This window comes from Balaenoptera borealis (assembly GCF_965194805.1).
Source record: "Balaenoptera borealis genome assembly, chromosome: 6".
NCBI lineage: Eukaryota > Metazoa > Chordata > Mammalia > Artiodactyla > Balaenopteridae > Balaenoptera > Balaenoptera borealis.
Genome location: NC_138863.1, coordinates 23,687,974 through 23,711,846, shown reverse-complemented (window position 1 = coordinate 23,711,846; position 23,873 = coordinate 23,687,974). Strand labels below are relative to the sequence as shown.

At 35.7% G+C, this 23,873-nt stretch overlaps 1 protein-coding gene across 18 annotated transcripts in view; it reads right to left on the bottom strand.

Annotated features, from left to right (window-relative positions):
* Nucleotides 1-23,873, bottom strand: part of IKZF2 (IKAROS family zinc finger 2) — a 231,203-nt gene that overhangs the window by 41,110 nt on the left and 166,220 nt on the right. For all 18 annotated transcript variants that reach the window (XM_082396902.1, XM_082396888.1, XM_082396893.1 and 15 more), the window contains one exon: nt 3,504-3,641. In XM_082396902.1, coding sequence (XP_082253028.1) covers nt 3,504-3,641 — 138 coding nt within the window. The remainder of the gene's footprint in view (nt 1-3,503; nt 3,642-23,873) is intronic.

The following is a 23,873-nucleotide window of genomic DNA, read 5'->3' as shown; positions in this document are numbered from 1 at the left end:
AGTTGGCTGTCTCTCTGGGTCACACTTTCATTTTTGTCTTCAGGCAAGGAGGAAAAGCTAATTACATACTTTGCTTTTTAAAGCTTTTACTTGAAGCTGAGAAGACTTGAAAAATGAGCATAAAATAACTTTCAAATAAGATAATCTGCCATAAAACCCAATTCATCATTATCTTTATTTCCAAAACTACAAGTCATCAATTTCCTCCTTTTCCATCAAACTTGAGGACTTTCGATTCTAACTTGTAAATATGTCTTCAGTGTTTCATCCTTTTCTCCTGCTGCTTCTCTTCATCTTTTCCTTGGCATTCTCAGGCCTAGTCTCCCCTCACACTCCAGTCAGGCATCTATCTTTTATTCTACATTGGTGACACTGTTGTTTAGAAGACAGGAATTTGATTACCCCAGTGAAATTCAAACACTGGATTAGCATGTAAAGCTCTATCGTTGCATCACAACCTACTGTTTTAGTCTCATTTCCTACCACCCCTTTAACTCCAACTATGTTCTACATCTAGAAACTTGTTAATGTTCTTTTATACCTCCAAGTCTTAGCCTATGGAAACTTTTCTCCCTGGAATGTGTAGTTTCTGTGAATCTGTCAGATCTAGGCAATTTTTCTCATCCTCGTGCATGGATCAAACACTTCATTTAAGAAGCTTTTCCTTGACTTTTCCAGTCAGTTAGGTCACTTCTGCATCTGTGCTTCTGGAGAAGTGTATATACACCTTTATTAGAGCATTTGCTTCATTTTATTGATCTTTTATGTATTTCCTACCAGACTACAAATATAAGAACAAAACTGTATCCATTTATCTTTATATTCCCAGAACATTCCATAGAGCTTGGCACATAGCAAGCCCTCGATATATGTTTCCTGAATGAAGTGAAAGAAAGTCTCTTTGACTTCAGATGCTTCCTCACTAGAAGGAGCCAACGTGGGAACATGTTTTGGGAAAGAAAGGCTAGGAAATATAACAATGTCAGATATGAAAAAGAAAGAATAGTAATTAATTTCAAAGAGCTAACGGGTGACCACAATGATGGCAACCCTCCTACCTACTCTGAAAGAAAAGACAGAATAACAGATACTATGTAACAGGATACTAAGAGAGGGAAGGTGTAAATATGAATTTCCCTGTGGCTCTGTCAAAAACGAGTCACATGCCAAGCCATGTATGCGAGACAAGGTTAATGATGAACTGTAGTAGCATTTTATCCATATTGTCTCTCTCATGGCATTTATCAACTCCTACCTCATAGGGTCAATTCTCTATTAAGCATGTTAACAAAAGGAAGCAGAGATTAAGGATAATTTCCATTTATTATTACACCACACCTAGAAAAAGTACAGCATGAAATAGTAGTAATATAAACTTATGTGGTTAAAACTCCATCCATTATTGAAGAACAAATATTTGGGTCTATAAATGATATCAAAACCTACCTGCCCCCTCCCATGCACACACACACTCCACCTTGGCTTTGTCCCCTGCTCTACCCAGTACCTGAGTGTCTTTCCCACTTTCCTCACTCTTCCAGTTTCAGAGCCATCTGTAAAGGCTTTCGCCTGTCAAGGGCTAAGCGATCTGGGGAATGGGGGTTGATGCTGAGGCTGTAGTTGTTTAGAAGTCTTTTTACCCCAAAATATACCTGTTTAAATTTTTAGGCACCACTTATTCTACAGCTGATTAATCTCTCAACAGATAGTTACATGTTGACTATATTTATGTATGCCTTACCTCACTCTAACAACATAAGGTCTTTTAGGAGAGATTCTATTTTTCGTATTCACATGTGTTTGCAACACGGTTTCATAAATAACTGTGAATGGAAAAATTAGTTAATAAAACTAATAATCCAGTCAAATGCCAAAATTGCAATGAGAGAATATTATACAGAAAAACTAGTAGTAGTGCCATAAGGTGTCTTTGGAAAACTTTGGCATGCCCCAAGACTCCATCAGCTACCCTGCCTCAAGCCACCTCTAAAAGCAGCAGTTTGAACAGAAACCATGTGCTCAGTAAGTAAATGAAACCTCAAATGCCTAAGTTAACACTGGTAAGTAACATAACTTCATAGGGGATGCAATATTTATTATTTCTTAATATTTAATGCCCTGAAATAGTAAAAAGAACTTTTTTGGGGTTTTTTTTGTGGCACATCCAATCACTTTTAATTCACACCAAGCCTATGAGTGACAAACTCAGACATCACATAGCCAGATCAGAGTTGTTGGGACTCCTAGGTCCACCATTTTAACCTCGATGCTCTGGATCCTATACTACTGTCATAAGCCCCAGCAATGCAAGCTTGCGGTACCAAATTTACAAAGACTTAAAACATGGACAGGTTTTTTAAAATGTTGGTTGATAATAATAATAATATAAAAACAAATAGACTCAACTCACAACAATGACAGAATTAAATCTGATTCTTTAGATTATATAACCTATCCTCAATACAAAGAAATGCTTCAATTATTCAGGAAAACAAAATAAAAGATTCCCAATTCAACAACAAGTAATCACTAGCTGTCCAATAAACATAGTTCCACAGTGCATACTATGTAAAACAAACAAAAACCTCACAGATAATCCTTGAGCTGCCTATAAATACAAAACCGATATTTATATTTTAAAAGTGACTACAGGATTTCCCAAATGTACTATTTAATACTGGGCAAATCTTTTTAAAATGAAAGATATAAATGTATCAGTAAGTTAACATTTCTGTATATATTTGTATGAATAATAAAATCAATCAGTATAAAAATATAATTAGTAGGACCAAAGAGATGCCCCAAATCTAAAGAATTAAAATTCATAACTCTCCTTAAAAAGGATGATTTACTAACATTAACTTTTTAGTTATAGATAATTATTAATTGATAAACCTTAGGGACTGCTTTCCTACCCGCTATTGTAGGAGATCAGGATGTTTTGTTTGGGTTTTTATTTTTGTGGAGGGAAGTGGCGCCTAATTTTGGTCTAGATTGTTCCCCATACTTGTAGAAAGCAAAATCAGTAACTTCCAAGATAAATCACAAGACAGATTGGAGACATTTTCAATTATATCACTGATCACTTACCTAAGAGAACTGAAAATACACAAATAACCAATTACTCCTTTTAGAAAAACCTATAGACTTATGTGAAACCATCTCGAACTCTTTGGTGCAGCCAATGTAAAAGAAGAGTAAAGAGTACCTTACTTTGGTGTATTCAAGGCCAGCCGCCATTATTGATGGCAATTCAAACACACGCTATCAGAAACAATTTGGGTGTATCACAAAAACTCAATACAGCTTGTTTGCAAAGTGTCCCAAAGCTCAACTCATTTCAAGTACTTAAGATAATCCCATACAAAGTGAGTGTGACCTGAAATTGCTCTAAAATAGACTATAATGTTACCTTCATGCTGAAGGGTAGAGAGAACTATTTAACCCATAAAAAACGACGAAAACAGGGGAGAATGAAAATGGTGAATGCCGTTGCTACCCACCATGGTGACTCATGACCTGCCCGGCAGCCTCCATGCTGACATTCTGGAGATAGTTGTGGCAGCGTTCCTTGTGCTCCTCCAGTGAACTGCGCTGCTTGTAGCTTCGTCCACAGTAGTTGCACTTGTGAGGTTTACCCACTGTGAAGAGAACTCAAGGTTAGTGTGCTGTCAAGTCTCATCCAAAGCAAAATTACCAGCTAACTTTTGATAGTCTGGAGGAAGCATTTATATGCTTTTCAGACTTAAATCTCTTCCTCCACCACACTCCAGTTGAGGCAATTAAAGATAATAGACTTCTACCAAGATTAAAAGACAGCAAGAAAAGGCAGATCGTACCTTTGGTGATAGGGGAAATAATGAATCAAAATCATGCTCTGACTGTCTCCTAGATCATGAGAGGCTGATGACTGATCTTCAAATTATCTGACTCTTAACACTAACATTTACTCTTACACAGTTCTCTCAGCTCTGACTCATTCAAAAGACAAATCAGGAGTGTCCTAGATACATGATGAGAATTATTTTTATTTATTGGGAGGGGGCTAAGAATAGAGAATTTTACTGAAGGAAACTAAAATCCAACAACTTGAAATGTCATTGTCTAATGAAAAGATTATTCATGGGTACCAAGAAGACTAGAAAGAATTCAGGTGATGAGAAAAAGCACAGATAAAAGCAGAGAGTTTCTCTTTTCTTTCCACCTTGGTAATAACTATTCACACATGCAAAACTTTGCGGCAGATCAGCCTATTCTCCCACGTCAGTCAGCACTGTTCTTATATTACCAAGAATTAACCTACTAGGTGCTTTGAGTCAGGATTATTAACAATAACCACCAAAGCCCTAACATATTTAGTTATACAAGGAGAGTGATACTTAATTACATATTTCACATTCAGGAAATGAATTATTTTCTAATAGCCACATCTCATTATACCTGGTAAAATACTTCAATGCTCACATTAAAAAAAAAAACTTTAAAAAATTAAGAAGGGAAAAAAACATTTAGGGAAAGAGGTGTGTTTTAATGTAAGACTATTCACAAGGGTATCACAGAGCACTTTGATTCTTAGTGTTGAATGGATACAGAAAACCATAAAGCATCAGGTGGTCTGTTGCCAAAGCCCTCAGTTAAGCACATTTTGAATCAGGTCAGCTGCTCTCATTTGACTCCCTTAGGAATCATTTTATTTTGCCTAGAGGACAAATAGACAACTCTTTTTCATGGTCAAAGATAGCATCCACAACTCCAGGTCCCTTACAAACCCATGCTAGGATAATGGTCATAAATGAAATTGAAATACTTTAACAAGACAAGGTATTCACACCTGCATAAAAATTTCACTACATTAATTAAAGAAAAACAAACCTTTAGATTGTATTTGAGGTGCATATAAATTCAAATCAGTTATTTGATAATCGCAATATTTTTGTAAACCGTCTTAAAAAACAAAAGCTATCTAAGGCAGGATCAGTCATTTCTAAAAATACTAGGAAAAGTAACTTCTATTTTTCAGAACCAAGAATTTCTGGGAAGTAAAAACCAGGTAGCTTTTTATATTGTGAGGACTCTTATAGCACTGTGTGAGAGCATAAAAAATACAAGAAAATATTTTTTTTAGTCAAAAATATTAATGTAAATAGTATAAATATATATATAATTGCATTCCAAATATGGGGCTACATATGACAAAAACCCTTTTATGAATGTTCTCTCAACAAGTCTATAAAGCAATTAATACTTGTTAAGCATATGCACTGTAGTTAACAGCCCACTATAAACTAGTTCCATCGTCTCTGTCTTCCCCTTCTTAAGTCCTGTTGCATTGTGTCCTGTGATACCTATGTTTTATTGTGAACATAATATCCTCCTATACTTCTTCCCCTTATTTCTCTAAGCAATTGACACCTTTTTAACTTAATTAAAATATAGTTCTTGTCCACTCCCCTTGGCTCACAACCTGCTATAAACTCCCAACTCCCCAGATAAGGAAGAAAAGACAGGATACTTTTTACTGCCCTCATTTTAGAATTCAATCCCATCTGCTTTACTTCAGCCTCTCCCATTTTGTCATCTGTTGGTTTAAAATGTCACTCTTTCCTCTCTTCATCCCATCCTTGTTCTCTGTGAGTATAACAGATATTTGAGTAAATTGCTCTAAAAGTATAACCTCAATTTCCCCAAATCTTCATCTGTATTCTATTCCAGCAATCCACATACTGGGTGACATGCTGGACTCTGACCTCTCATAACTATTCTATGTCTAAGAAATTTGTTCTGGAAGTGTTCCACCTTACCCTTCTACATGTCTCATTTAATGCATCTTTATTGAGAGCCTACTAGGTACCAACACTGGGACAAGGCTGGAATGTAAAGTGGAGAGCAAATTCTCATGGTACCTATCCTCATGCAGCCAACAGTCTGTTGAGGAAGACAGACATTTAAGAAATATACAAGCAATACATTACAAATTGTAAATTCTACAGAGCTAAAGAATGGTAAGCTAGTATAACATGGGGACCCCAGTTTAGTGTGAGAAGGTTGGACAGGAAGGTCTGCCCGAGGTATGAACATTTAGGCTGATAACTAAAGAAAAAGTAGAAGTTCGTCAGATAATGGGGATGGGGGGGAGGGGGGAGGAGAGACAGTGTTTCCGGGAACTGTCGTCGTCATCTCTTTCTATTTACTCTCAAGTTCTTAGCTCCTTCGAATTCTAGATCATGCCCTTGCTACTCTTCTGAAAATTATTTTCAAGCATCATCAACAGTCCCTTCCAAATCCAATGGCTCTACTATCCCTGCAAGACCATTTCCTGTCAGTTCTTTGATATTTCTTTTTTTTTCCCTCCAGTTTTATTGAGATATAATTGACATAGAGCACTGTATAAGTTTAAAGGGTACAGCAGAATGATTTGACTTACATATGTCATGAAATGATTACCACAATACCACAATAATTTTAATGGACATCCATTTTTCCTAAAAATCAAGGTCATGAAAATATTGTTTATATTTATTCCCTATATATGATGAGTTTAACTGTATCAACTATATGAGTTAATATGTATAACATATGTATATGTATTCACAGAAAAGGACCAGTTTTTGCTACTTTTCTTTTTACAAATGTTATTATTTACACACTCACTATCTGAAACACCTTCATTCTGCTACCTCTCCTCAAAGCTCCTTTAACTCCCCAGTGCCATCTTTTCCAGGCTCCGGGTCTCCATGATGTAATACCTTCAACACAGGGACCTTCTATCACCCCTCCCCTAATAAAGTTCTACATTGAGGGTTAAAAAAAAAAAAAAACATTTAAAAAAAGTCATCAATAGTCTCTGAAGTGCTAAATCCGGTAGACTTTAATCAGTCCAAAATGTTCCTAATTCCTTGTCACTATCAAACTTTCAGGAGTCTTGAATCTCCTGTTTTAGCTTCTGGGATCAGATTCTGCATCCTCACTCCCCGGCTTCTCAATCTTTTCCTACCTGGTAAATATATATGTACCTCCAGGTTTTGCTCTCAGTACAGTAGTCTCCTTCTTTTCCCTCTAGATTAAGCCCTCATTTCTATGAAATGTCCAAATCATGCCTGGAATAATTTCCCATGTTTGGAAGCTCCTATTTGCTACAAACATTTTAAAAGTGATCATGGTGAACCCAAGGACACAGTTTCCCCCCTCTGTGCTCTCACAGCACTCTGTCCATATTCTGTTGATGCATTACTTATGATAATTGCATTGTAATTATCCATCTGATCTGTTTCCCTCGTCCAAACAACGAGCTCTGTCATGAGGACAGAGGTCATGTTTTACTCAATTTGGAATTGATAGCGCTTACTGTAGTTATTAAACATAGGAGGTACTCAATATGTATTTGCTGAATGACTGTACTTCAACCTCATACTTCCAAATGCCTTTGGAGTATTGCGTTATGCATATTCCTCTGAAATCTAAAATCTAAAATTCAACATATCCAAAATTATCTTCCTCTACAAAACTAATTCTTTATTCTGACTTCTCTTTTGTGTGTTAGCACTGTTTTAATAAACCAGACTTGTGACAAGGCAACCACTATTGTTGCCTCCTACCTCATTTCTCACATCCAAATAATTGCTCAAGTTTATCCCTCCTTCTCACTCCCAAAACCAATTTCCTAGTTCAAGTGTTCATTATCATGAACCTGGGCAAGCTTAGTATACTTCAAACCAGGTGTTCTCTTCCCTTGTGTAATGATTTTACTCCCCTCCTCAACAACCTTCAGTGACTTTTCACTTCTACTGAACAAAGTTCAAATCCCTGTAGGATGCATTCAGCATCCTACACTGTCTGGTCCCAAGGGATACATCCCATCTTCTACCCCAGGATTCAGCCAGGATTACCTTCCGCTTTTATACTTCTGAGTCTTAGTTCTTTCTGGAATGGCTTCACACAATTTCTGCCTCTTGAAATCCTACGCATCCTTCCAATCTCCCTAACCATGTTCCATCCAAAAGCGATCTTTCCTACTAAAGAACTGTAACTGTATTGGTCCTCACACTTAGGAAACTTGTAACATTCTGTCTCTTGAGTTATTTGTGATTACATCTGACCCATGAACAACTTGGGTTTGTACTGCATGGATCCACTTATAATGTGAATTTTTTTTGACAAATACATACTACAGTACTGCATGATCTGCAGTCGGTTGAATCCACAAATGTGGAACCGTGGATGTGGAGGGCTGACTGTGAAGTTATATGTGGATTTTCCACTGCAAGGGAGGGGGTGTTGGTGCCCCTAACCCCTGTGTTGTTCAAAAATCAACTGTATGTATACATTCATTTTGATCTCCCATGTTAGATTATGAGCTTCTTGAGAGACTGAAATAATGTCTTATATATCTTTGTAACCTCCAAAGAGTTTAGCATGGTGATTTATTCACAGCAAGAACTAATAAGTGGTGTTTTCATGAATGACATCATTTCCTAACTCTTTAAATATCTTCCTTTCACTGGTTTTCCCTGAATCTTTTACTAACTTTAAAAGCAATGCATCCATATAGAAAATTTTAAAATTCACCAAAAATTATTTATACTTACATCATTTAGAGATAAGTATCTTTAAAATTTTTATATCATGTATTTTTTCTATGCATGCAAAGATATATTTTGTTATGAAATTGGGTCATTTTAGATGCTGTATTTTACAATCTGCTTATTTTACTGAACAATATATCTTGAAATTTCCCCATGATATAAAATAATAGTTTTGTTGCTGCTGTTAGGTAACAATTTTTCCCCAAATTCTAAAATTATGATATGTTGATTTAGTTTGCCTTAGCATTCTTAGTCCTTTTCTTATTTCCTTTAATAATTATTTTTCTTTTTACCATAGTTACTATGCCCATACTTGAAAAAAAAAAAAATCAAATAGCCCTAAAGGGCACTTAATGAAATAGTCTTCCCCTCACCCCACCCCCATCTAAACATAATCTATTTCTCTGTCCTCTCTTTTTGGAATTTCTATTAGTTTGATGTTAGACCTTCTGGATTGAGTCTTGAAATTTCTTTTTTCCCTCATATTAATTATCCTTTTACCCTGTTTACTTTTAGAAAAATTCCTCACCTTTTTCTTTGAATCTTTCTGTGAAATATTTTCTGGCAAATATAAATTTCTCTGACCTCTTTCCTTTTTCTTAAAAATAGTGTTCTGTTTTTTCATGGGTACAATAACATTTATCTGAGCATAATTTTTTCTTTTTAAAAAAGTTCTTTTTATATTGTCTTCTCTCGCTTTTTTTCTTTTTTACATTGGTGTCTGTATTGGAGGCTTTCCTTAAATGTCTGGTGCCTGAATATTTATTGTCCATTTATATTTAACAGTAAGGAACTAAAAAGCTAATTGGAAGTTCAGGAAACACAGGTGAGGTTTGTGAACTACTGGTGAACTACTGTAGAGTGACCAGGTAATGAAGCAACCTTTTCATTGTCAGACCCCCAAATATAAATATATGTCTTTTCTCTAGGACCTCTCAATTCCCTTAGAGAAGATACCTCCAATTTCCAGCCCTGGGGGTGGGGGGGGATATGAAGCTAGATATTAGTATTCCGGAAGTAAGGCAAGATATGGGGCCAGGAATATAAATTTTCAACTGTAGTCTTTTACATACTGTCCCTGCTTTAAGTCCTTTGTTTTCCCCCTACTCTCTACTTTTCCTGGAGTCTCTAAGCTAGAACCTTTCCAATTCAATATCTCCAGAGAATAAATGTTATTTTCCTGTAGTTGGTTGGCTGTAGTGAGAGTGGCTCTGTGGCCTGTTTTGTATTCAGATTTTGAAATCCTTTTATATTCAATCCAGAGTTTCATCCCTACCATCAACAGCCATGTTTCTTCCAAGTCCAGAGACTTTTCAGGATTCTCTAGGGCCAAATGGCTTTGCTACTCATCCTTTATTCCTTTCTATAATCACTATAAGTTCCCGAGTCTTCTGTTTTGTGAAGTCTATTACCACTCCTCCCTCTATCTTTTTTCCATCTTCCTCTTGCTGCTATTCTGTCCTTTCCCATTGTCTTTGATCTTAATGCATTTATACTTCTATAAACGTCTACTGTAATTTTAGTGGAGTTTTAAAGAGTAGAGACAGATGTAGCTTTTCATTTCATCATGTTTAGACAGCAACAGACAGTATCACTTTTAATGTTGGTATGCTATGGCTCTGGAAGGGTGTGCCATAACTCTCTATTTAGATAAATAGGAGCATGACATGTTAGTAAAGATTAGCCACCAAAAAAGGAATCACATATTTGTAAGACAAGGGAATTTGTGGAAATGTAAAACTAAATATTTCCTCTATTCTACTGTAATCTGCTATGTATTTGTCTGTTATAATACAACATTCCCTACCTATATTCAAATATGTTTTAGTGTAACCATTTGCAGTGTTTCTCAAAATATGAACTGCATGCTACCTTATGTTAGAATTACCTGGAGTGCTCTTAAAATGCAGATTCTTGGGCATCATGCTAGGACCTAGAATTTCTGAGAGAGGTACTCTGATCTCCCCATGTTTAACAAGCCTGCCAGGTAGTTGCTTATGTACTGAAGTTGAAAAACAATGGTCTATAGAAGCTCATAAATCATCATGTTCTCTAAGTCTGGTATTGAGTTAAAATTTCTTATTAAAGTGAAGAATACTTTTCTTGACTCTACCATAATGATCTTAATTATATTATTGAAAGAGTTAAAATTAATTTTCTTTTACAAGAAATGTTGGGATGAAAATCTGAAAAGCCTATGGATGAAGTATCATTTATTACTGGTAAAAATTTTTTTTAAATATTTATTTTGGTATGGGAGTTTACTACTGTACGTTGATAACATCTTTTGAGGACAGTGATCCAGTTTAAACTTTACATCAATTCTACTTCAAACTGACCTGTGTGTCTGGATTTTAAAATTCACGTGGATCAGAGTCAGTTCAGGGCCATCCCGACTGGTTAGGAGAAACCCTAGAAGTTACCCCTTGCTCCTGGGAGACCCCAGTGGGGTCCAAATGCTGGGTGAGGCCAACATGTCCTCAGTAGGTTACCTAGGATAGAGACCCAGGCCTGGAGATAGCATGTGAGATGCCACCCACAGCATCACCATCTGGGAGAACGGGAGGGGAGAGAAGCCTATAACAATCTGCCATTACTCCAAAGAGGCCTCACTTAGCTGGAAGTTACTATTTTACCCTGGAATTGTGTGTTACAACTGGAAGAAAAGGAATAATGTTAATGGACCCGTTTACTTCCCAATTCTATTGATAGTACAAACTTGAGCCACACATTACTTCAATTATATGGTCAAGAAAGGAGCCACATTTTCACGAAATGCATGGGTTCATGTTTGTTTCATTAAAAACTTGGGCTGCACCGGAAAGACAAGATCCAGCCTCATCCACCAGAACACAGGCACTAGTCCCCTCCACCAGGAAGCCTACACAACCCACTGAACCAACCTTAGCCATGGGGGGCAGACATCAAAAACAACAGGAACTATGAACCTGCAGCCTGCGAAAAGGAGACCCCAAACATGTAAGTTAAGCAAAATGAGAAGACAGAGAAACACACAGCAGATGAAGGAGCAAGGTAAAAACCCATCAGACCAAACAAATGAAGAGGAAATAGGCAGTCTGCCTGAAAAAGAATTCAGAGTAATGATAGTAAAGATGATCCAAAATCTAGGAAATAGAAGGGAGAAAATACAAGAAACGTTTAACAGGGAACTAGAAGAACTAAAGAGCAAACAAACAATGATGAACAACACAATAAATGAAATTAAAAATTCTCCAGAAGGAATCAGTAGCAGAATAAATGAGGCAGAAGAATGGATAAGTGACCTGGAAGATAAAGTAGTGGAAATAACTACTGCAGAGCAGATAAAGAAAAAACAATGAAAAGAATTCAGGACATCTTAGAGACCTCTGGTACAACATTAAACACACCAACATTCGAATTATAGGGGTCCCAGAAGAAGAGAAAAAGAAAGGGACTGAGAAAATATTTGAAGAGATTATAGTTGAAAACTTCCCTAATATGGGAAAGGAAATAGCTAATCAAGTCCAGGAAGTGCAGAGTTTCCCATACAGGATAAATCCAAGGAGAAACACGCCAAGACACATATTAATCAAACTACCAAAGTTAAATACAAAGAAAAAATATTAAAAGCAGCAAGGGTAAAAAAACAAATAACATGCAAGGGAGTCCCCATAAGGTTAACAGCTGATCTTTCAGCAGAAACTCTGCAAGCCAGAAGGGAGTGGCGGGACATATGTAAAGTGATGAAAGGGAAGAAGCTACAACCAAGATTACTCTACCCAGCAAGGATCTCATTCAGATTCAATGGAAAAATTAAAACCTTTACAGACAAGCAAAAAGTAAGAGAATTCAGCACCACCAAACCAGCTTTACAACAAATGCTAAAGGAACTTCTCTAGGCAGGAAACACAAGAGAAAGAAAAGACCTACAATAACAAACCCAAAACAATTAAGAAAAAGGTAATAGGAACATACATATCGATAACTACCTTAAATGTAAATGGATTAAATGCTCCCTTCAAAAGAAACAGACTGGCTGAATGGATACAAAAACAAGACCCGTATATATGCTGTCTACAAGAGACCCACATCAGACCTAGGGACACATACAGACTGAAAGTGAGGGAATGGAAAAAGATATTCCATGTAAATGGAAAGCAAAAGAAAGCTGGAGTAGCAATTCTCCTATAAGACAAAATAGACTTCAAAATAAAGACTATTACAAGACACAAAGAAGGACACTTCATAATGATCAAGGGACAATCCAAGAAGATAATAACAATTGTAAATATTTATGCACCCAACATAGGAGCACCTCAATACATAAGGCAAATGCTAATAGCCATAAAAGGGGAAATCAACAGTAACACAATCATAGTAGGGGACTTTAACACCCCATTTCACCAAAGGACAGATCATCCAAAATGAAAATAAATAAGGAAACACAAGCTTTAAATGACACATTAAACAAGATGGACTTAATTGATATTTATAGGACATTCCATGCAAAAACAACAGAATATGCTTTCTTCTCAAGTGCTCATGGAACATACTCTAGGATAGATCCTATCTTGCGTCACAAATCAAGCCTTGGTAAATTTAAGAAAATTGAAATCATATCAAGTATCTTTTCCGACCACAATGCTATGAGACTAGATATCAATTACAGGAAAAAATCTATAAAAAATACAAACACATGGAGGCTAAACAATACACTACTTAATAACCAAGAGATCACTGAAAAAATCAAAGAGGAAATCAAAAAATACCAAGAAACAAATGACAATGAAAACACGACGACCCAAAGCCTATGGGATGCAGCAAAAGCAGTTCCAAGAGGGAAGTTTATAGTACTACAATCCTACCTCAAGAAACAAGGAACATCTCAAATAAACAACCTAACCTTACACCTAAAGCAATTACAGAAAGAAGAACAAAAAACCCCAAAGTTAGCAGAAGGAAAGGAATCATAAAGATCAGATCAGAAATAAATGAAAAAGAAATGAAGGAAACGATAGCAAAGATCAATAAAATTAAAAGCTGTTTTTTTTTAGAAGATAAACAAAATTGATAAACCATTAGCCAGACTCATCAAGAAAAAAATGAGAGAAGACTCAAATCAGTACAGTTAGAAATGAAAAAGGAGAAGTAACAACTGACACTGCAGAAATCCAAAGGATCATGAGAGGTTACTACAAGCAACTGTATGCCAATAAAATGGACAACCTGGAAGAAATGGACAAATTCTTAGAAAAGCACAACCTTCCTAGACTGAACCATGAGGAAATGGAAAATATAAACAGACCAATCACAGGCACTGAAATTGAGACTGTGATAAAAAATCTTCCAACAAACAAAAGCCCAGGACCAGATGGCTTCACAGGAGAATTCTATCAAACATTTAGAGGAGAGCTAACACCTATACTTCTCAAACTCTTCCAAAATATTGCAGAGGGAGGAACACTCCCAAACTCATTCTACGAGGCCACCATCACCCTGATACCAAAACCAGACAAAGATGTCACAAAGAATGAAAACTACAGGCCAATATCACTGATGAACATAGATGCAAAAATCCTCAACAAAATACTAGCAAACAGAATCCAACAGCACATTAAAAGGATCATACACCATGATCAAGTGGGGTTTATCCCAGGAATGCAAAGATTCTTCAATATATGCAAATCAATCAACGTGATACACCATATTAACAAATTGAAGGAGAAAAACCATATGATCATCTCAATAGATGCAGAGAAAGCTTTTGACAAAATTCAACACCGATTTATGATAAAAGCCCTGCAGAAAGGAGGCATAGAGGGAACTTTCCTCAACATAATAAAGGCCATATATGACAAACCCACAGCCAACATTGTCCTCAATGGTGAAAAACTGAAACCATTTCCACTAAGATCAGGAACAAGACAAGGTTGCCCACTCTCACCACTATTATTCAACATAGTTTTGGAAGTGTTAGCCACAGCAATCAGAGAAGAAAAAGAAATAAAAGGAATCCAAATTGGAAAAGAAGAAGTAAAGCTGTCACTGTTTGCAGATGACATGATACTATACATAGAGAATCCTAAAGATGCTACCAGAAAACTACTAGAGCTAATCAATGAATTTGGTAAAGTAGCAGGATACAAAATTAATGCACAGAAATCTCTTGCATTTCTATACACTAATGCCGAAAAATCTGAAAGTGAAATTAAGAAAACACTCCCGTTTACCATTGCAACAAAAAGAATAAAATATCTAGGAATAAACCTACCTAAGGAGACAAAAGACCTGTATGCAGAAAATTATAAGACACTGATGAAAGAAATTAAAGATGATACAAATAGATGGAGAGATATACCATGTTCTTGGATTGGAAGAATCAACATTGTGAAAATGACTGTACTACCCAAAGCAATCTACAGATTCAATGCCATCCCTATCAAACTACCACTGGCATTTTTCACAGAACTAGAACAAAATATTTCACAATTTGTATGGAAACACAAAAGACCCCGAATAGCCAAAGCAATCTTGAGAATGAAAAATGGAGCTGGAGGAATCAGGCTCCCTGACTTCAGACTATATTACAAAGCTACAGTAACCAAGACAGTATGGTACTGGCACAAAAACAGAAATATAGATCAATGGAACAGGATAGAAAGCCCAGAGATAAACCCACGCACATATGGTCACCTTATCTTTGATAAAGGAGGCAAGCATATACAGTGGAGAAAAGACAGCCTCTTCAATAAGTGGTGCTGGGAAAATTGGACAGCTACATGTAAAAGTATGAAATTAGAACACTCCCTGACACCATACAAAAAAATAAACCCAAAATGGATTAAAGATCTAAATGTAAGGCCAGACACTATAAAACTCTTAGAAGAAAGCATAGGCAGAACACTCTATGACATAAATCACAGCAAGTTCCTTTTTGACCCGCCTCCTAGAGAAATGGAAATAAAATCAAAAATAAACAAATGGGACCTAATGAAACTTAAAAGCTTTTGCAAGCAAAGGAAACCTTAACAAGATTAAATGACAACCCTCAGAATGGGAGACAATATCTGCAGAAGAAGCAACAGATAAAGGACTAATCTCCAAAATTTACAAGCAGCTCATGCAGCTCAGTATCAAAAAAAAAAAAAACAACCCAATCCAAAAATGGGCAGAAGACCTAAATAGACATTTCTCCAAAGAAGATATATAGATTGCCAATAAACACATGAAAGGATGCTCAACATCACTAATCATTAGAGAAATGCAAATCAAAACTACAATGAGGTATCACCTCACAGCAGTCAGAGTGGCCATCATCAAAAAATCTACAAACAATAAATGCTGGAGAGGGTGTGGAGAAAAGGGAACCCTCTTGCACTGTTGGTGGGAATGTAAACTGATACAGCCACTATGGAGAACAGTATGGAGGTTCCTTAAAAGACTAAAAATAGAACTACCATATGACCCAGCCATCCCACTTCTGGGCATATACCCTGAGGAAACCATAATTCAAAAAGAGTCATATACCATAATGTTCATTGCAGCTCTATTTACAATAGCCAGGACATGGAAGCAACCTAAGTGTCCATCATCGGATGAATGGATAAAGAAGATGTGGCACATATATACAATGCAATATTACTCAGCCAGAAAAAGAAACGAAATGGAGGTATTTGTAATGAGGTGGATGGAGTTAGAGTCTGTCATACAGAGTGAAGTAAGTCAGAAAGAGAAAAACAAATACAGTATGCTAACACATATATACGGAATCTAAGGAAAAAAAAAAAAGGCCATGAAGAACCTAGTGGCAAGACGGGAATAAAGACACAGACCTACTAGAGAATGGACTTGAGGATAGGGGGAGGGGGTGGGGTGAGATGTGACAGGGTAAGAGAGTGTCATGGACATATATACACTACCAAATGTAAAATAGATAGCTAGTGGGAAGCAGCCGCATAGCACAGGGAGATCAGCTCGGTGCTTTGTGACCACCTAGAGGGGTGGGATGGGGAGGGTGGGAGGGAGGGAGATGCAAGAGGGAAGAGAAATGGGAACATATTGTATATGTATAACTGATTCACTTTGTTATAAAGCAGAAGCTAACACACTATTGTAAGGCAATTATACTTCAATAAAGATGTTAAAAAAAAAATAAAAAAAAAATAAAAAAAAAAAAAAAAGAGTCTGTCATACAGAGTGAAGTAAGTCAGAAAGAGAAAAACAAATACAGTATGCTAACACATATATATGGAATCTAAGGAAAAAAAAAAAAAGGTCATGAAGAACCTAATGGCAAGACAGGAATAAAGACACAGACTTACTAGAGAATGGACCTGAGGATATGGGGAGGGGGAGGGGGAGGGGTAAGATGTGACAGGGTGAGAGAGTGGCATGGACATATATACACTACCAAATGTAAAATAGATAGCTAGTGGGAAGCAGCCGCATAGCACAGGGAGATCAGCTTGGTGCTTTGTGACCACCTAGAGGGGTGGGATAGGGAGGGTGGGAGGGAGATGCAAGAGGGAGGAGATATGGGGATATATGTATATGTATAGCTGATTCACTTTGTTATAAAGCAGAAACTAACACACCATTGTAAAGCAATTATACTCCAATAAACGTGTAAAAACAAAATTCAAGTGGAAAAACTTACATTGACCAATTTCTCTTACATTGCTGGTCGTGCTGTTGCAGTCTTTTAAGAGGGCTATATAGTGTTATTTCACATAAGAAAGAACAGCATGGAAATTAATCATTTCCACTAGCAAAAGATAAATGGTTTGCCCGGGTGTTGATTGTGGGAGTGTATCTTTCCCACTTCCCACAACACCACGTTAAATGCCAACTGGAATATGTTGTCAGAACATAGCTGAAGCCTTTAAGTCATTTATTTTTCAACTAATACTTTGAGAACTCATGGGGAAAAAGATAAATAAAAAGAGAGGTTGGGAAGAGAGAACCATTTTAGAGTTGCCAATTTCCTGACTTGATAAGCTAAAGTAGGGCTCATTCACATGATCATAGCTTTACGTGGGCACTTCCAACCATCTTCCTCAAGTATCTGTTGCCTCTGAAATCTGAGTTATAGTACATATAGATTTTTACTTTTAAAATCAGTTTTATTGAGGTATAATTTACATTAAATAAAATCCACTCACTTTAAGTACACAATTCAAGGAATTTTGAAGTGTATATGGTTGTGTATCCACCATCACAATTACAATATTTTAATTTCCATCACCTTAAACCAAAGTTTGGGATTGACATGTACACACTGCTATATTTAAAAATAGATAACCAACAGGACCTACTGTAAAAATAAATAAATAGATAAATAAATAGAAACTTGGAAAAACTGAAATGTATGAAGAATACAAATTAAAATCATCTGCAATAAACATTATTATAAATCTTAAAAAGTAGGTCTTACTAATAGAGTTAGTCTTTAAATTGGGTAGTGTAAGTCATCCAGTCTTGATTTTTCAAAATTATTTTGGATATTTTAGGTCCTGTATTTCCAAAGAAATTTGGAATCAATTTGTCAATTTCTATAAAAAAGCCTGCTAAGATATTGATTGGGATTGTATTGAATTGATAGGCTAAATTTCAGGAGAATTAACATCTTAACAATACTGAATTGTTCAAAATATGATCGTACTATCTCCATTTACTTAGGTCTTCTTTAATATCTCTTGGCAATGTTTTATAATATTTCTTGCACATAATTTCACATTAAATATTTCACATTAAAAATTTCACATTAAATATTCACATTAAATTTATCACATTAAATATATTCACATTATTTCACATTAAATTTATCTCTATTTTTCATATATTTTGGATGCTATAATAAATGGCATTGCTTTCTAATTTTCAGTTTCCAATTGTCCATTGCTAGCATGTAGAAATAAACTTGATTTCTTTTTATTAACTTTGCATCTTACAGCCTTAATGAAATCACTCATTAATTTTAGTTTTTTGGTAAATTCCTTGTTATTTTCTATGCTATAGGTGATCATGTCACCTAAAACAAAACATAGTTTTATTTATTCATTTCCAATTTGTATTCTTTCCCTTGCCATACTGCATTGACAAGACTCCCAGTACAATGTAGAAAAGAAGTAGAGAGAGCAGACATTCTTGCCTTGTTCCTACTCTTAAGGGTAAACTTTCATTCACTTAGTGTTAGTGTGATGTTAGTTGAAAGTCTTTCAAGGATGGTTTTTATCCTGTTGAGAAAGTACCTTTCTATTCTATTGCTGAGAATTGATAAACCCCACTTCGGCATGATATATTATCCTTTTTTATATATTTCTGGATTCTACTTGTTAAAATTTGGTTAAGGATTTTTGCATTTATGTTCAGGAGGGATATTGCTATAAGTTTTCTCATGTTATAATGTCTTTGGTTTTGGCATCAGGGTAATGCTGAACTCATACAATTAATTTGGAAGTATCACTCCCCCTTCTATTCTCTGGAAGAATTTTCTCCTTACATTATTTCTACCTTAAATGTTTGACAGAGTTTAAAAGTGAAGTCATCTGGCATTTTCTTTGTGGGAATGTTTTTAAATATTGGGTGGGCCAAAAAGTGCCTTTGGTTTTTAAAGTAAAAATAAAAGATATTTTTCAATTTCATCAAGAACTTTATTGAACAACGTATTCACCCTTTTGTTCCACTACCTTCTGCCATTTTTCAGGCAACTTCATATTCCATCTTCCCAAAACTTTTTATTTTTTTGAGCAAAGAACTGTTTCAGGTGCCTTTTACAGTCTTCCAGGGAATTGAAATTTTTTCCATTAAGAGAAGTTTGTAAAGACCGAAATAAATGGAAATCCAAAGGTGCAGTGTCTGGCGGATGAATCAGAACTTCCCAGCCAAGCTGTAACAGTTTTTGCCTGGTCATCAAAGAAACATGCGGTCTTGCATTATCCTGATGGAAGATTATGTGTCTTCTATTGACTAATTCTGGACACTTTTCACTGAGTGCCACTTTCATTTGGTCTAATTGGGAGCAGTACTTGTTGGAATTAATTGGTTTTCCAGAAGGAGCTCATAATAGAGGACTCCCTTCCAATCCCACCATATACACAACATCACCTTCTTTGGATGAAGACCGGCCTTTGGTGTGGTTGGTGGTGGTTCATTTCACTTGCCTCAAGATCTCTTCCGTTCCACGTTGTTGTACAGTATACACTTTTCATTGCCCATCACAATTTGTTTTAAAAACGGAATGATGTTTTCATTACGTTTAAGTAGAGAATTGCATGGGGAAATATGGTCAAGACGGTTTTTTTTGCTTAACTTATGTGGAACCCAAACATCAAAGCAATTCACATAACCAGACTGGTGCAAATTATTTTCAACGCTTGATTTGGATATTTTGAGTATGTCAGCTATTGCCCACGTGGTATAACGTTGATTGTTCTCAGTTAATGTCTCAATTTGATCGCTATCAACTTCAAATGGTCTACTCAACCATGGAGCATTGTCCAAAGAGAAATCTCCAGCACGAAACTTCACAAACCACTTTTGACACATTTGACCAGTCACAGCACCTTCTCCATATACTGCACAAATCTTTTTGTGTGTTTCAGTTGTGTTTTTACCTTTCTTGAAATAATAAGGCATAATATGCCAAAAATGTTGCTTTTTTTCTTCCATCTTCAATATTAAAATGGGTACACAAAAATTCACCAATTTTGATGTCTTTTTTTTAAATGCATGTTGATATGACAGCTGTCACATACAATCTAACAAAATTGTTTCAAATAAAGTTAGAAACAACTAAGTGCTACTAGAGCCATCTTACGGAAAAAACCAAACGAACCTTTTGGCCCATCCAATATAATTTCAATTCCTGGAAAGAATATTAAGTTATTAAGAATATCTATTTCTTCTTGAGTGAGCTTCAATAATTTCTATGTTTCAAGAAATTTATTTCATCTGCTCGAATTTGTTTATTTCAAGTTTACTGACATAAACTTGTTCATAATATTTCCATATTGTACTTCCAATGGCTATAGGAATTTTAGTGATGTGTCATTTTCATTCCTGATGTTGGTAAATTGAATATTCACTCTTTGTGCTGGTTGATCTTGGCTAGAGGCTTACGCATTTTATTAATCTTTTCACAGAATCAGCCTTTGATTTCCTTGGTTTTTCTCTATTATTTGTCTGTTTTCTCTTTCACTATTATTTCCCTCCTTTAAATACTCTAGATTTAATTTACTCCTCTCTCACAATCTCTTTAGAAGCAAGCTTAATTGGTTTGAGACCTTTCTTCTTTTCTAATACAAGCACTTAATTATATACGTTTTCCTCCAAGTACCACTTTCATTCTCATCATGTTCATGTTTCCTTTATATTCTTGAACATCAGGAACATATTTATTATAGCTGTTTAATCAACCCTATCTGCTAATTCCACCATTTGATCATTTCTGGGTCTGTTACTACCGATTGATTTTTCTACTGATTGTGGGTAATCCTTTCCACCTTCTCTGCATATCTGTTAATTTTTTAATAGGTGCTGGCTATTGTGAATTTTACATTAGTGGGTCCTAGATTTTGTTGCATTTCTTTAAAGTATGGGTTACTTGTTCTGCTATGCAGTTATATTACTTGGAATCAGTTCAATCCTTCTGGTATTTGCTTTTATGCTTTAAGGCAGATCCAGAGAACGTTTTAATCTCAAGGCTTATTTAGCCCCAGTACTATGGCAATACCACTGAGGTCTTAACTCAACGCCCTGCATATGACAAAGTCTTTCTATACTGGCTGGTGAGAATGAACTCTTCCCAGCCCTAAATGAGCTCCAGGAATTGTCTGGCCTTTTGCTTTCTGGTGTTCTTTCCCCAGCTTCAGGCAGTTTCCTCATACATGTAAAGAGATCACTATTTAGCCAAAGAGTAAAGAAGGCCCTCTGAAAAACTTGAGTTTTTTCTGTGCAGTTTCCTCCTATCTGATACTCTGCCTTGCATATCTAAGCACATAGGTCTCCCTGGACTCTGATCTCTGTCTCCTCACAGTGAGACTGCCTGGTTCTGTTTGGGTTTGCTGTCCCTGCACTGTGGCCTGGAAACTGCTTCTAGGAAGTAAGCTGGGGTAATCATAGACCTCACTGCCTTTGTTCTCTTCTCTCAGGGATCACAGTCCTACAGTGCCTCTTGTTCAATGTCTAAAAGCCATCTAATACTTTGTCTGGTATTCTAGTTGTTCAAGGTGGGAGGGTAAATCTAGTCCCTAATAATTCATCATGATTGGAAGCAAAAGTTATGTTAGTAATTGGGTTAAATACCAAGAAATTAAATACCACTAACTTTGGAGGTTTTACTATCAATACAATTCAGGTAACTGAAATAAAGTTTCTTTTAAATATAATTCTAAGAATATTCGTTATAATACCAAGAGTTCTAAAACACAGAAGATAGCTGTGTTACTGTTCCCAAACACTCGAAAGTTAACACCTAGTCTCTTCTTTGGCATATTGTCCCTCATAAAAATCCTACACTAACCAAAAAAGGGAAGAATTATCAGTATAATCTGTCAGAGATATAGATAGAGACTACTGACCTGAACAATGAACTACAAATTGAAGATGCAGTAAAGAAGACTTGACAATCCTGACAACTATTCAATTACTAGAAAATTCTAGCAAATTTTTTTCTATTTTCTCCTTCTGTCATTATGAGGAATTAGAAATAAGAAATACCTGCACCTATACTCCTAAGAATCCCACATACCTACCCAGAAGTAAACGCAAATCAAATAGCCATAAAGAATTGGGAAGTAGAAATGTTTACCATAAATTCATAGGGTGTTATGAAGTTATATAGCACAACCAAGACTTGTTCACTTATATTTTCTTGAAATATGTCACTTCAAGAGTTATCCTAGTGAAACCTATAAAACAAATTACAATAGCACTAATTCACATGGTAAATGTTTTATTCTTTATATAGATATATGTTTGTTTACACATACAGAAACATGCAAAGAAACATCTATATACAGAAAATATATTTACCATTTGCCATGACATATAAAACCAGGAACAGAGCATTATGCATATATCACATTCATTTTCCCTTAATAAAATTAAATACACCCACTTTCCTATAAATATATAAATAAATGCACAAATTTGATATCTGATTTTCTTAGCGATTGCTTAAAGAATTATAAATTAATCTGAAGAAAGATTAGCCCTGAAATACGGCACAACTGTCATTATTTCTGTAATTATATTACTAATTGGGTTAAATACCAAGTTATACTTTATCTGAATTAGTGGTTGGTTTTATTGTATCAACCCTGTACATAAAAAATTCTAATATTCTTGATCCCTACTGCTATATTGCTGCATCAAAAAAGGTTTTGCCAATTCATATTCAGACTAGTAGTATACGAGAGAGCCATTCACAATACTCTCAACAATGAGTACTCTCATTAAAATAATAAATTCTCCACTACTGTGCTAGGCCTGTGACCCTCCAGTTGTAGCACGGCACTCTGGGGACACAGAAGCACACTCTTGGGCAGGATATTTTAAAGCAAGATAAGCACAGGATATTTTAAAATTTGAGGGAAATAATAAAACTCTACACCCCTCAGGTGCCACGTGAACTACCTGCTCACAGTTTCAACATTACAACACAATACATTCCTTTCAATGATGTCATCTTTGTGAAGCTAGGTTTCAGCAGTTGCTGCAACACAAGGCAAGTACCTTGTGAAAATCAGTGTGGAACAGGAAATGAGAGGGACGGTGTCCAATCTGATTCCCAAGTTGAGGAAGTTGTGCAGTTCCCAACAGGGTGTACAATCCCATTAGTAAGTATGACTGTTTTAAGAATGAAATGAAAACATATTGTCTTTCAATTTAGGTATACTATTTTTCAAATGGCTATGAAGTGGTTGGGACAGAAATACTTAAGTCGTTTAGACTTGACTACTTAATAAATGAAACTGTTAGGTATATTTCTTTTAGGTCTAAAGGCACTGGAGAAACTTACTGAGACACCAAGGGCACTGTGAACCAAGAAAGTTTGGGAATCTCTGTGCTAAACAACTCAATATAATCATACTTCTTTTTAATCTCTGTATCTATTAAGGCTAATAAACCTTTGACTTACTTCTCATAAATAATTTATGGCTTTTTGATGTTTAGATGTTTTGAATTTTCATGGAGTTAAAACTGTTGGTAATTTTCCTCTTTGCGATTTATTTTACTGTTCTAAGTTTCAAAATTCTGCCTGATACAGAATTTCTGAGAAATATCTACATTTATTTTTTTCCCTGA